At 37.8% G+C, this 15,544-nt stretch overlaps 1 protein-coding gene across 9 annotated transcripts in view; it reads left to right on the forward strand.

Annotated features, from left to right (window-relative positions):
- Positions 1-15,544, forward strand: part of LCLAT1 (lysocardiolipin acyltransferase 1) — a 111,964-nt gene that overhangs the window by 43,701 nt on the left and 52,719 nt on the right. For all 9 annotated transcript variants that reach the window (XM_085575818.1, XM_085575815.1, XM_077781927.2 and 6 more), the window contains one exon: positions 8,880-9,026. In XM_085575818.1, coding sequence (XP_085431944.1) covers positions 8,880-9,026 — 147 coding nt within the window. The remainder of the gene's footprint in view (positions 1-8,879; positions 9,027-15,544) is intronic.

The following is a 15,544-nucleotide window of genomic DNA, read 5'->3' on the forward strand; positions in this document are numbered from 1 at the left end:
AAAAGTGAAAGAGGGTAACCAGAGGGACTAATGTCAGAGCATGGCTACCACATGAGATAATATTAATTCTAGTTTTGCTTAGTGCAGATGGAAAAGATAAATACCATCATAATTCAGTGTACAAATGTAAAGTGTGGAGGTGTTGCAGGCACCATTGATGGACATATCTTGAAGACTTCCCTGTTCTGAAAAGGTCACTAAGGCTGCTAAAGGAGGGAATTATACCTGAAGCAGACTGGACAGGAACGGGTAAGGAAAGGACAAGATGACAAAGGAAAAAGAGGAGAATAAGCAAAGCTGACAAGCCTGGAGTTGTTAGGAGCAGAGATAACTGAGTAACTCTGTCCAGATCTTCATCTCTGGATTCAAGTTATTCTGTGGCTAACATTGCTCTCAGAGAAGATTGCAAGATGTAGGAGCTTTTTAGTCATTGTTTTTCACTCATCTGTTCACTCACATGTCGTAGCTCACAAAGGCTCAAGTTAAATGCCAGGGGGTGAAAAAAGGACGTTTGCTCTGTTTCAGCACTGGGCTCAGCCCCACCAATCTCCTGCTACACGTCAGTTGATCCATTATAGCTGTCCAAGTGTGCGAGCCTCGCCTGCAGCAAGCTCAAAGTAATTTGAGTCATCTTGTTTTTCAATGAAGCAGGGCAAAACAACTCAAATTATCCTGCCTTTGCCACAGGCTAAGAGCATACACACCGACAGCTATGATGGATCAGCTACCACAAAGTAAAATATTGTTGTCACTAAGCCTAGAAAATTTTAACACTTAACTCAATTGGAGTGCAGCTAAAGCAGTGCACTGTGGAGGATCTGTATACATTTGTATTGGCATGGAAGTGTTTGTGCTGCCACAACTACTTCCATAGGTAGGGATGGAAATGCTTCAGCATAAAGCTTCTTTGCTCAGTCAAAAGAAAATCTATAGGCGGATTTACATTAAAATTCTTACCAATCAAGCTTATTATTTATAAAAAAATTAAATCTGTTACCTACTGAACTTTCTAGTATATTTCCTGTGTCAAGTATCTTACATTAAAATAGTCTCGGAGTTTTGAGGAGCTGCAATGTTTTGTCTTCTAGCAATTCAATTATGAGCTGCCAGACTTAATTACCATAGAGTTGTTAACCTAGGTGAATTTGAAAGTAGAAGCTGAAATGCATACTCTCTAATGGCAAGCACAATTGTTATTCTACCAGTTATTCCTGGTGAAGGCTCTCTTGAAGAAATTTTAAGTGTGAATGAAGGATTATTACTTTGCAGCAGAAATGCAGCTTAAGTTGGCTGTAACCTTATATGCCTTTTTTTTTTTTTTAATTTTGTAGGGAAGAAAAGCTTAGGGGTCTGTTTCCCAGTTTGTCTCATCCAGGAAAGGCATAATAGGTTTCTCCCACCCCTGTCAAGGAAAAAAAAATCCCACAACCAAAGCCAACAAGCCTGTGCTCCATTAAACTTTCCTTATCCTTTCCATCTAATAAGGACTCCATTTATCCTCTACCCCTTTCCCTCTCCAAAATGCACATCAGAAGTGTGAGATTTGATGCTAGCTTCCTTCTTTCTCCCCATATTACAAACAATAAGTGATAGAGGGAGAGGTTGTTTTGTCCAAGCTTACAGAACAAATGAGAGCAGAATTAGATGGGCATATTTTCCTGACTTGCATTCCTGTGCTGTTATCAGTGGGTTATGCAACATCTGTGCAGCTCAGCTCATCAGTTTGTGTTCCTTTCATGGTCCCCCATGGAGGAGATGAAGCATCTGAAGAGGATGCAGGCTTTGGAAGAGGTACTTTGCTGTAGAATCTCTCCCAATTCCTGACTGGCAGTTCAGATGACACATCCATGAACACTCTCACGCTGTTTGGTAGAGCCTGCTTGTTCTTCCTCACAGTCTCACAATAGGAGGTTGTTTTCTGCATATCTTTGGAGATTTTGGAGTGACATAGGGCTTTTCTCCGGATATGTATTGGGCAAGACTCATCTTTTTTAACACTCAGGTTTTCATGTGCTGTTTCACTGTATTGATGTATTTTAAAAATGTGTCAGGAGAAGCTACTTTCCAGCCATCCCAGAGCCTTTGCTTTAGTTTGCTTTACTTTTGAGTGATGTTATGTTCTGTTATGTTATTCTGATTTTATATGATGCATCAAATCAAATAAAATTGAAAATAAAATTTAAGATGCATACTGTAACTAGAGGTTTAATAATCCATAATGACATTTATAGCATTTTGTAAGTAGCACTAATATGTTAGAGTTAATAATCTAATTGTCCATAATCTATAAAAATGGCATAATTTAGGAAATTAAATGAAATTTTGAGTATGAAGTGTCCAAATAATATCCTTCTGAACCACAATTAAGGCACTGAATATAGAAAGAATACTTTCCAAGAAGATAGTATGTCTCTGGGTGCTTTATATACACACATATCTTGCTGCTGCTGTAATGAGTTTTTCCCACGTTTTCACATCTCTGTGTGTGTTCCTTGGCTGAGAGATACCAATTCTTCAATGGAATATTCTTTCTAGAAGGTACCAAAGTTGTATTTTATATTTTCCATGGCCACTGTATCTGACTAGCTTGTTGACAACATTGTTCTTGCCCTGACAAGGAAATCTTCTGCTGAAAACCTTGTTTGAAGAAGTTGCTAATTGTGTTCTCACTAAACAGTAAGCTAAAGCAGGGCTTTGTACTGGCACATCCTATATTCTTCCACATGACAATGAAGCAGAGCAAAGGAAATAAAGAAAGTGTTAAGACTTGAATGTGACTTAAATTATCATAAAATTTGTCATAATTTGGTACTGAAATAAATGCATGAGAACTATGGGGAAGTCAAAGATAAAACTAACTAATCAGAGTAAGGCCAGAATATTTTTTGTTTTTTTCAGTGACCTTGAAAATCTGTGTTTTTAACATTGCCATTTGTTAATTGTTTTAGTAGGGAAAAAAAGGTTGGTTAGGCTCCACATACACTGGAAGAAATGGTATTCTGTAGAATGCATGGTAGACTACATAGGGATATATATATATATATATATATATATATATATACACATATATGAAAGCTATCATCTGAACATATATAATCTGTTATATATCTGAATATATATATCTCTGAAATATATAATCTTAAGTGGAAATTACCATGAAAATAAGTTTAAAACAGATGTAGATTAATGTTCAGAGTCTGTTAGTGCAAGGCAATAGCAAAAGCATGGTGGTTTTTAAATGGACACCTCACATATTGAATCAAATTAACAAATAGACTGAATCATATTATTCACAATAAAACCAGGAGCATTACTGTGAATTTGTATTTGTGAATTTTATCTCTTAGTTTATCTTGTAATTTGCTTAAAGAATTCACCCAATCAGATAGTAGTCATTAAATTCATTATACTCCTATTAATTAAATTATTGGAAATGAGCATGGTTAAAGAAAACTTGCCAGGAGCAGAGATTGTACTTTATGAGAGTGTTTCAAGAACCATTTTTTTCTTTATTTTTCTAGTTTCTGCTCTCAAACCATTCATTAAATATAAAAAATAAAATAAATTATTTGCTTTGGGCTTTTAGATATAAAACTACGTAGGAAATAAGAACAACAGCAAAATGCCCAATTCTAATTGAATTTGCAGAAATGTGCTTATGAGTCTATACTGCTTAAAACTCAACGCTGTATATGCACAGTAACTTTACACCCTGCCTTCCTGTGTGTGATCTTCTATGAGCCAGCATCTTTGCAGTACCCACAGATCTTTGAAACAGGGGACATCCACAACTGCATACTTGTTGCCTAGTGGTATTTTTATGCAGCAAAACATTAGGAGTAGCAAACTGTTAATGGGCCCAATTATTTGTGCACAGTGGGATCATGAGCTTCCGAGTGATTTCCCTTATTAAGCCTGGATGTCTGGTTCCCTGATGCCTCAAAAGCCCTGATCAGGACCAGACCCCTGTTGAATACAGACACACTGAATAAGGCTTTTATTTTTGACCAAGACAGTACTATGAAGAAACAGTGAGTAATCCAGTTGCAGAAAAGAGACAGGATGAATGAATATAATAGCAAAGCCCATAGTTAGGCCTTTTACCTTCCTACTTGATTCTGTAATTTTGAATCATGTATTGAATTTGTTTGCAGGGGGTTTAGTATTGTAAGTTATTCTGTTACATTGCTACAGGTAGCATACTGTAGATACCATTTTCTTGAGGGGCGTGTGTCTGTGTCTGTATGTTTGTTTTCAATATCAGCCATAATATCCCTCTTTGAGATGTGAAATCTTGGGGGATATCTAATTTCTGCGATTGAGTAGAAAAGATTGTGATACAAAACCAAACAAAGGCTTTTTTCTTGGCACAACTCAGCTCTTTCTTGCTTTTGTTCATTGTCACATCCATGTTTGATATATGCTTACTTCCAAATTACCTCTGCAATTAAAACACACTAAGGAAATTTCATCTTTGAGTGTTGTTTTCTTCTAAAGGATTTTGTGGTGAGGAAGATAGAAGTGCAGTGTCTTAGAATTTAAAAAGCTTTAGACTTGGAGCTAGCATTTTTAATACAATGCTGCAAATTCTCGACCTGCATAAGCTGTAGTTCTCTTTATCCCCAAGGCAGTAAGGAAATTCTGATGTACAGCACATTCTCTATTCCAATAGCAGGCTTTTCTTTTTGTGCAAGCACTTTTTTTTCCCTGCACAGAATTACATCCTAATAGGATACATATCATTACTGTGTCTGTGTTCCTAGAGATTTTAAGCTGCTTGTTTATTTTTTCAGCTCTGAAATGTTGATTTAAAGGTCAATGTGGCTAGCTATTCTCTCTGGTAGGTTTTTGCACTGCTGTTAGGCAATTTGGAACAAGAGCTGTGCAGTGTGATGCTTTTTGTATGCCTTTCCAAGCAATGCTAGTCATCCAAAATGTCAGCTGCAATAAGAAGATTATTTTAGCAAAGAAATGGATGTGCATTGTTATGGTTTCTTTAACTTTGCTGTTTCTTTGCTATGTTTTTGTCATCAATGATTTCTTAAGAATCTGCAAATCCAAAAGCAACTGTTTTCCCCCAGTCAAGTAAATGCTGCCTTTGCTAGGAAAATTCCTGTTGTCCTGAAGCTTTTAGACAACCAGAAATGCTGTGCAAAGAGAGCAAAATACATTTAACTCAGTTGAACAATATGTTGACCTAAACTGAATAACAAGTCTTACTGCAGGCTGCGCATGAGAAGGGACTGCCTTCTGCTGCTTTTTCATAAATATTACTGATTAGCAAAACCTTTCACTCTGCCCATTGATTTACTGAATTCCTCCTGTTTCCCCATGCATTCCTATTTGGCTCCCACATCATGTCTTGGACTTGTAACATGTTATTTCTGCAGCAGCACAATGCAGACACACTGGAATGGAAATCAAAGCAAGAGCTGCCTTTGCTTTGCTCAATGGCAAGCAAAAGTGGGGTTTCCTTACCCTCTTGACGCTGGTGGGGTGGTGAGATGCATGAACAGCAGGCACAGTCCCCACTGGTGCATGAGCTTTATAGAAATCAGGAATTCACAGCTTTCTTGCCTGGAGGCCTTGAAGCATGAGCAAATGTGGAAATTTCTCCACAGTCATAGATGGTAAAATAGCTTGGCCCAGTGTGCTGTGCTGGAGTAAGTCAGGAGGAAACCTGGGTCCTTTACTCTTAGTCATCTATCTGTTATATAATCTCTTCCTTTTTGAACAGTCAGGACTGTTTTATCTAATTACATATACACTTAAAGATAGACACATTCTTCCAGAACACTGGATATTATTTATTGGAAAGGTTAGAAAATCAAACCTGTTGTTTATCTTAAAAACTGGATGCCTCCCAACTCCTTTCCTACTCCTTCTCCCTGACATCATATTGTCATTACATTACTGCTTCTGTTTAATTATTCATAGCCCATATATAACACTACCACTTACAGCAAGAATGGGAAACTACTGCAGTCTATCCTCTGTTTTATGCAGTTTAGTCAGGTAAAGTACAAGTCACCATCTTTTGTTGGTAGCTAAAGGTGTTTATAATTGGATGCTCACAGTGCTGTTGAAGAATGATAGCTAGAGTGAGTTTATGTGCAAGTTTTTATATAATTTAAAGCCTTATGCTGCATGAAGAAGGGCAGGAGAGAGGATGGGATCTGGCAGTTTTTTCCATATTCCCTTTGTTATGGACCCAAATCACTCCTAAGGAGCTGCTGACCTGGGAAAGTATCAGCAGGCTTCCTTAAGTGAGCATTTATCTTGCTTTTTGCTTCCATTCTTTCAGCCTACAGACTATGCTGCAATGAGAACACAAGGACTTTATGAATAACTTAGGCCTGATGTGTGATACCACACAATAAAATGGCTTAGCACAGTACAGGTTTCCATATACTAACTTAGGTGTAGTGACCTGTGTACATAAAACATATAGAAGGTCTGGGCTGAGAGCTAAGAACGATGGGAAAACACTGAAACCACAGTAGAACTTTCATAATCTCTATGTACTTTTCCACTCTGTGCTGTGGAGCCATCTGCATTTTCAGAGTTGTACATGGTATGGTTCAAGGCACCTCTGTTTCTGCTCAGAGGGATTTTGTTCTTTGGATTGTCCATTTTTATGAATTTGATATGAGGTGAAGGATCACAGAGTATCTCAAGTTGGAAGGGGCCCATAAGGAGCATCAAGTCCAACTCCCTGCTCCTCACAGGACTGCCTTAAGCCAAACCATGATCAGGAGCATCAGTCCAGGTGCTCTTTGAACTCTGCCAGGTGAGATGCTGTGATGACTTCCCTGGTGACTGACCACCCTTTCAATGAAGAACCTTTTCCTAATATCCAATCTGAAATTTCCCTGATGTAGCTTTGTGCAGTCTTCACCTATCTTCTAAAGCAATGAAATGCTTGGGCACCATTTGGCATGCAAAGATGTCCTCTTTACATAGCACTAGTGTGGAAATGAAGCCCTGATTAGTTCAATTTCAAATACTAGTGTGGCACCATTTTTGTGCCATGTATTGTAACAGTAGATTATTACATGCTAAAAGATAGCATAGTTAAATTGCATCAGTTATTTTAAAGTTAGTGTAAAGTGTGTGTAAAGTTAGTAGTAAAGTTAGTGTAAAGTTAGTGTAAGTTAGTTACCTTTTTTTTCCTGCAAGCAATTTGTTAAACATGGATAGCCTCTGTTAATAAAGCTGTGCTGACACTTCTTGATACTGCAGATGTGGGAATGTAATAGGTGCATAAATACACGTTAAATGTTGTGATTAAAGTTGAATATCCCTTACAAATGATTTTTCATAAATATAGTATGCAAATATGAAAAGATTTGCTGTGACTGCATTTCTTTTCTTAAGTCATATAACCACTGCTATTATTAACTTCTGAATATCATTGATTATCTGGATATCTGAGATGCATTAGATCCAGATTGCAGACAGCTTGTTAGTTATTCATATTCCATCTGTTTAACTGATTTAAAAATTAGAAGTATTTACCCCATGATATAGGTCACAAATCTTTAAAAATACAATTAATGTTTCTTACCAATACAGAAGAGATAATGCATCAGGTTAATGTATTGTCCAGGCTGACTGACTTACAAAGTTGATGGAAAAATGAGCGACTCTAATAAGTAATTTCTAGCATATGGTCTGTATGAGATACTGCTATGAACAGAATATAAAGGAATCCTGTGAAGAGAAGCTGAAATGGAGGGCAAGAATAACATGCTCTAGGTCACCAGCAAAGGAAAAACAGGCTTTGAGAGTAGTGGTGAGCAAAGAGGAGAATGGACAGCTGTGATGTTTTCTCTTTGATGTGCAGGATCTCTCTGCAGGTTTTCTGATGAGGTACAAGCTTGCCAAGTACACTGGCAAGGCAGTGTCATGCTCTTCTGAGCCCTGTTTAGCAAGGGAGCATCTCAGGCATGTGGTGGAGCTGGAGCCCTGATTTTTCATCCTGCTGTCTGAGCTAATGGACAGAACTTATGATATTATGTGATGTGTTGTACACCATATACTTGTGCCAAAAAGAGCCAAGAATACTTACTGAAGATAATGGGGTGTGACCTCTGAGCTGCAGGGTCAGCAGCAGTTGCACTTACTTCACTGCACTTACATTGTCTGTTTGATGGCAGGCTGCAAATCCTTGTGGGCATTAATACAAACAAATAGATATATATAATTTTTATTCTATAATCAAGTGTAAAGAAAAGCTGAAAGTATTTTCTTCTGTGAGTAATGAAAATTATAAGGAGGCATATATAATAAAGCTCTCAAAGGAACAGATAATTTCTGGTTTTAAATGCTTCACCTCTGAGAATCATGGCGTTATTTAGGTTGGAAAAGACCTTTAAGATTATCAAGTCTGAGCACATCCCTAAGCACTGCATCCCTAAGCAGCACATATACACAGCTTTTAAATACTCCCAAGGATGATGACTCAAGAACTTCACTGGGTAGATTGTTCCTAGGGCTAGCTTGACAGTGCTTTTGGTGAAGAATTTTTTCCTAATATCCAATCTAAACCTGGTGCAACTTAAAGCCATTTCCTCTTGTCCTGGTGCCTGTTACTTGGGAGAAGAGATCAACTCCAGCCTTGCTACAACCTCGTTTCAGGACAGCATTGATGCTATTCCTGGTCTGGTAACTTGAGTTTTGAATGCATTTATGCGTTCTTTTTTTTTACCAATCCAGAAGTCTTTTCACAATGTAACCAAGTGCTCTTAATCAGAGTTGATGACAGGTGGGCAGTAGATTGAGTCTAATATAATTTATAAAATTCTTTGGAATAACAGACACTGTGGAAGTATCAGAGTGAAATGTTGCTGAAGGTGTGTTTTTCTTTTAAACTTTAGGCTGGGCAATGCAGGTTGCAGCCTTTGTTTTCATTCAGAGAAAGTGGGAAGATGACAAGAGCCACTTCGAGAAAATGCTGGATTATTTCTGTGACATTCATGAACCACTACAACTCCTCATCTTTCCAGAGGGAACTGATCTTACAGGTAGGCTGCATTTGTAATCTTCTCAGGGAATGTTCAACATGGACATTCTTAGTTGTTTATAGAAAAAGTTAAATAAAGTCCAAGGCAGGAGTAAGACTTGGTTCCCATGGGTAGTAGAAATGATAGTAAATGATCAAACAAAGTGCTGATTCATGTGAGAGGCACAAATATAGTTGCACTGGGAGACTTTGCCAGTCTTCCTGAAATAACTTAAATTGCACAGCATCTAGTGATTGACACTGCTTTTCAGTGGTCAGTGCTTTACATACACTGCATTAGCAAAAGCAGGCTTCAAGACCTGGAATCTGTCACTCGCATGCTCCTATTTCCTGAATTTCTGTGACAAAATCATTTCGTACCAATGAAAGGGATTGAAAAGGTCTCGTGATTCTATTTGATTTCTTGCCTAATGTTTTAAGAGGGGAACATTGTTGCTTAGCCCACATAAGCACTGGAAGCAGTCTGTATCTGCCTTTATAAAGGAAATAGCTCTGTAAAACCGATGTTGAGATTATCATAGGAGTAAATGTAATGAGTTTGACTCTGTAGAATTAATTTTTAATCAAATATCTACCTTAATACAGGTATCTTATGGCATCATTAGGAAGCTGTTAATCAAAGTTGAAGACAACTCAAGTGCCTATAATAGAAAATACTGTATAAATGTTCCATGGTGGTTTGTGCCTCCAGCATTATGCCTGAATTGATAAACATTATCTTTAAATAGAAAATGAACTGCAATTAAGATTCTAACTTTTAGCTTATTTAAAATATTTTTGTTATACTTTTCATTACAGATATTCTCAAATCATATTTTATTGCAAAACCATGTCAGTAAGTAGTAGACATGGTATAAAAATAACTAGCATATGGTGCTGTTTTTCCTACTGTATTCTAAACATTCTTAAAATGGGTATGTGTGTAGTATTCAGATGCTATCACACTGTAGGGAATTATCATCACTTGATCAGCCTTCCTTGGAGAGGTTAAATTAATTGAACATTCTTGGACTGCTTCATGTGACATCCCTCGTTGAATTGGTTATTTTGTATCTATAGTTAAGAAGAAGGATGGAATTTTCTTCACTAAAAGAATGGTGAGGCAGCTGGACAGGGTGCCCAGAGAAGCTGTGGCTGCCCCATCCCTGGAAGTGTCCAAGGCCAGGCTGGATGGGGCTCTGAACAACCTGGTCTAGTGGGAGGTGTCCCACCCTGCCCGTGGGTGGGGGTTGAAACGAGGTGATCTTTAACATCCCTTCCAACCCAAACCATTTCAAGATTCTTCAAAATTATCACACTTCAACTTTTTTTCTTTGAATTCATGAGGAACTGTTTCCTTCTAGCTCTAAATTATGAGGTACAGTCTTTATCTTACTCATAGAGTCAGAGACAACTCCTTAGAGTACTCACACACTCTGAACAGGTGTTTCCATCTCAAGATGTCTGAAAGAATTGGATTGTTTGGAATTTATTCCATAAATTATGTATGCCTTCTGATCTCTAGAGGAATCTAATATTTCTGAGAGACAAGAGATTTTTAAAGAATTGAGGACTGCTTTAAAAGAGATTTGGCTGAGGACTGAGCCGCAGTGTGCTAACATTTGTGTTGCAGAGTCCAAAAGGCAGTGGTGAAGATGCTCCCACATGAATGTAAAGCTCCTTAAGGAAACACAGGGTTTTCTCTGTGCTGTAGTTACTGATATAAATGACTTAGACTAAACTTGGGTATAAGCTGTTGATGCACTCCACTGAGAAGCTCATGGGAACAAGTTTCTTTATTTAATTAATAAAAAAACTAATTTAATTTCTGGACACAGGTTGATGACAGATATTTTTTTTCCTCTTTGGTAAGATGATTCTGTTGTTCTGATTTCTCTTCTTTATACCTGTGTAACATGTTCTCTTTAACTTCACAATGCCCAGTGGAGATGCACTAACTGTGCTGTTCTGCTGAGGCCACCACAGGTGGGTGTGAGCAACCCAGGAGGAAGCAGAACGATGGGAAGGATGGAGTGATGGGTGGGGAAGACAATAGGGCACTGCTGTGCTGGCTTCTGACATGTTAAACTGTCCTGTGTTTACCACTCTTAAATTGCCATCAAGTATTGAATGCCTTTTGCATACTACATTTGTGCATAAAAGGATGAATAGAGATGGACAAAACCCTGTGTTTTTTTCTCTGGAAGTAAATAGCTCTCCCTCTCTGATTGTCTTCACAGGAAATATTGCTTAATATAAATTTTAAAATATTGTAGGAGACAAGAAAAAAAATCCCTTGATAAGCTAATCCTGACCAAGCAGTAAATTTATGCCATATGAGAATGCTCGAGCATAATATATGTACCATTTTGAAGAAATTATTTTCAGAAAATTGTTGCCTTATTGACATATTTCAACTTCATGTTCCATCCTTTAGAGTAAGAAATAAATTGTTTTTTTTCTGAACAGTTGCTCAGAATTGTAGGGAACATTTTGCAAAAATAGAGGTAGTGACACTTGTTTTCTGGCCAAATGGTAAAACTGCTAATTACTTCTGAAAACAAAATTCCTCTGGTGCCTAAAATGAAGAGTAACATTCTACATCACTGAAGAGCAAAATTACTATGCATCTCTGTGCTGCTGTCATTTTTTATCCTCCCAGTGGTCATGTGACAATGACAGATTTACTCCTCTTTATCATATTTTCAGGTATTTGAGAATGAGATTTCAAAGAAATGTAAAATCAGACTGTATTTATATATGGGCTACTGCCTCATTTTTAGGTGGTGAACTACTTTGGTGTGGAAGACACAACATAAATAAATTTTAGAAATAGTAACGTCATGAACCCTGAACATTGTATTTGCAGACTGGATTGCATAGAGGATGAGGTAATAATTATATAATTGTATACTTATTTCTGATAGGTCGGCCATCTTTTCACTCTGGAATATTTGAAGGTTAAAGCTCAAAGGTATTTTATTGTAATTGTTTAAAAAGAAGCCCTCAGCAGGTAAACATGTAGCCAGACTTTCTGAAGCCCTGAAGAAAACAAAGCAACCATGAGTCTCATGCTTCCGGAAAGCTGGAACCCACCATATTGCCTGGGTTTTTTTGTTTGCTTGTTTTGGTTTTCCTGGTGTTCTTTACAAGATTGTTTGTAGTAATTCTTCAGAAAGCAGTAAAGGAAAAAAAAAGAAAAAAAGAGTTGCTGTGTTGCTCTGTGCCTGGTAAAGCCTCATTCCCTCTGGATTTGTGTGTGCATCCCTGTACGTGGTTGTTTCTCTCCAGCAATGCTCCTTTTCCCTGTGTTCCCTTCCGTGTGACTTTCCTGCTGCAAAGCTGCTGCCGTGCCCTGGCTGTGGCTGCCCCGCCGGTCCCGGCACGCCAACAGCCACAGAGCCTGCCCCGCATCCTCCCTTACTCGCACCTCTGCTCTCAGAGGCTTGCCTTTACCCAGGCTTTTCTAAAGCTGGGCTGCATCATCTTTGAATCTCTTGTCCCTGATAAACTCTGTTTGCAGGGGACAATAGCTTCAAAAGTTAAGGGGAACAAAAAGGTGGACAGAGTGTGATTGCACAGAGCTTTTTTCCTTGAGGAACAACTAAAAATCAAGTAGGAAATCTTGCTGAAGTTCAGATTTTGGCAGGAGTGATGTGTTGTGGATGACAGAAGGTAACGATGAACTGCAGTTGGATTTTTAACTTTGCCAGTAAATGTGAAGTGCTTTGGTAGTTCAAAGAAAATATTGATCAGAAGCACTGAAAAGGGTTATTCTAACGTGGAATAGTTTGAAAGTAGCACAAGTAAGAAAAATGGTTTCATTTTTTCTCAAAATATTAACTGTGAGCCAATACAGCTTTATCATATCTATGCAAACCTCTAATAGGTAAATGAGGATTTTATTTTTTATCCAATTTGAGAGACTTTTGGAGAACTCATTTGCTTTTTCACTGTCTGGCACTATTACAATTTCAGAATACTTGAAGTCATAGAAGAACATGCATGTTTTTAACAGTGTGTTTTTATCACAAGTGAAATTAAAGGAAAAGGTAGTACTTGATATCAAATTACAGCTCACAAACTAAAAATAGCATTTTACTAAAAAAAAATTGAATTTCTTCATTTTATGCACAGCTTTTTCAGGAGCAAAAGTTATTTAACGTCTTTAAAATCTGTAACTCAAAAAATAAAAAAATGTGTTAGCAATATTTCTTCCTTCAGTTACTTTAAATGAAATTTTGAAGTGTGGTGCTTCTAGAAAATGCTGACTTTGAGCTTTTCCAGTATTTTTAGAGTGTGGCAAATGGGATTTGGAAAAAATATGATCAAATTATTTACCAGAGATGGCATGTGACCACAAAATATTTTGGCTATAACCCTTAAATTCTTGTGTTTTTGTGTAGTTTGATAGTTGCTCTGCAGAAATGTCTAAAGACTCAAATCAATTGGATGGTTTTGCCTGTCACCACCCCAAAGAATATGCTCTGAGAACTTGCATACATTAGCTGAAGGAGATGGGGGAGGAGAGGCAAATGTATGAGACCTGAGGAGACAGGACATGAAGCAGCTGTGGAACTGTCCCACATCACCCTCAATTGATAAACTGGTGGCTTTCCATAAAAATAAGTTACTCTCCTTATTATTTTTTAACAGCAAATAGAACCAATGGGTTAAAATACTCCTAATAGGAATGATGAGCAAAAACTTGGGGAGTAAATTTGCTTTGACTTAAATACAGTCTAAGAAAGAAAACACTTGTTCCTAGAAAGCAACACTTGCTCAACTCTTCAGAGGGTTTGGTGACAGGGGACATTGCCTTTAGCCAACCTAATGATGTGAGTGGCCTTTTGAGACTGAGGTAAACTGAGTGTATTTCTAGGCCCTCCTTCAAGAGCTGTTTGATGCTATTTGTGTCCATAGTTTGGAAGAAAATGATATATGTTTCCTCTTTTTAAGTAAGTTTTTAGGCATCCTTCACTTTTTAAAAATTATTCCACCCAAGACTATTATAAACTTGCCTATGGAACAATAAGACATCTGCATAAGTTTTGCTGCACTGACAGTGCAGTGCAGCAGTGACCAGTAGCCTGGTTTATTGATTATGGGATTTTAAAGAGGCATTGGTTGTGTGAATTCCCCCAAGCTGCTGAGGATGTAAAAATGGGTTTCTAATTTCCTGGATTGGTTTTCTAACCTCTGGGTTTCATAGAATGGGGAGCATTGTATGTTCTGCCTTTTGTTGGCTCTGGTTCTGAGCAGCAGAGTTTGCTCTGAATCTCCCCCCATAAGTTTGGGCACTGGTGTCTGGCAAAAGGATCCCAAACAGCAGTGGGCACCAAGGTCCTTAACATTGGATGAAATAACAGTCAGAGCATTTGGTCATAAGTAATGAAAGAGTAAGAAACTCTTTTATTTCCAATGCCAAGATTACAGAACGGGGAGGAAGGGCATCATTCCTACTATTTTGTAGTGTGGAGGCTTATCCTCCCCTCGCTTTCAGTGTATCATCAAAGCACATTGACCTTCCTGACTTGCTGTAATAAATAATGTTTAATGCAAAAAAACCTGTGGCTTTATAGTTGTTAGGAAAGGGAGAGGGAGATGATTTTTCCAGATGACAATGATCGTTGCATTAGCTGGGAGCATTATTCTAGTTGTAAAATCCCATTACACTAGGGTCATGCAAAATGGGAGTGGAACGGTCTCTGTTATATAAAATTTACAGTCCAGAGGCAAGACAGGCATACAAATGTCAGGAAATAGCTGAATAGTGTTGGCCAGTGTGCTGATGTCCAGCTGTTCACACATTTCAGAAAGGCAGTGTAGTAAAGGGGAATTTGGAAGATGTTTTGCAGATGTTTACAGTGAGTTCTTTCCAAGTATTGGGAGGTGCACTTAGAGGAAGCTTGAAGATGATTGCTTCAAGGCAATGGGCACAGGAGGTCCCAGATTTTTCTTGCAGCTTCAATTGGGTTTTACTCAGAGAACATAACTGCCCTTTCACTCCTTGCTTATCTTTGGTGCAGGTAGAAGTGTTTTGCAAACACCAAGGAGCATTTTCATGCTCCCTCTGAAGCAAAGTGCTAGTGAGCAAACACACAGAGATATTTCTTCTGAGTGCTCATTAACTGTGTGCACTTTGAGGTGCTTAAAACTTAGAATTTCTTTTTAGACTGCTAAACTTTATGTAGATGTGTATGGCACTTGTTTCTCAAAGCTCTGATTGACTTGATTTGCAGATTGCAAATTTTCTGAAGTGAAACCCAAACTTGGATATGCTGAAAATGAAGAAGATGATACTTCTGTCCTTTGGAAACAATAATACATTACCTGAAGAACTTTTGTGATAAATTAATTTAAAATATTTTACTTGAATCATCCCAGAATCTGGAGAGGAGCTCTTGATTTGGGTATTTTTTATAGGAACACACTTGGTTGTCAGTGTAATTTCTTAGAAAATAGTTTTATTTCTTGTGCTAATACTGGTGTACCTAAGAGGTAGAATCAGTTTTTTTTGGAGGAGCATTTAATAATTAC

The sequence above is a fragment of the Lonchura striata genome, chromosome 3 (genome assembly GCF_050655825.1).
Source record: "Lonchura striata isolate lonStrDom1 chromosome 3, ASM5065582v1, whole genome shotgun sequence".
NCBI lineage: Eukaryota > Metazoa > Chordata > Aves > Passeriformes > Estrildidae > Lonchura > Lonchura striata.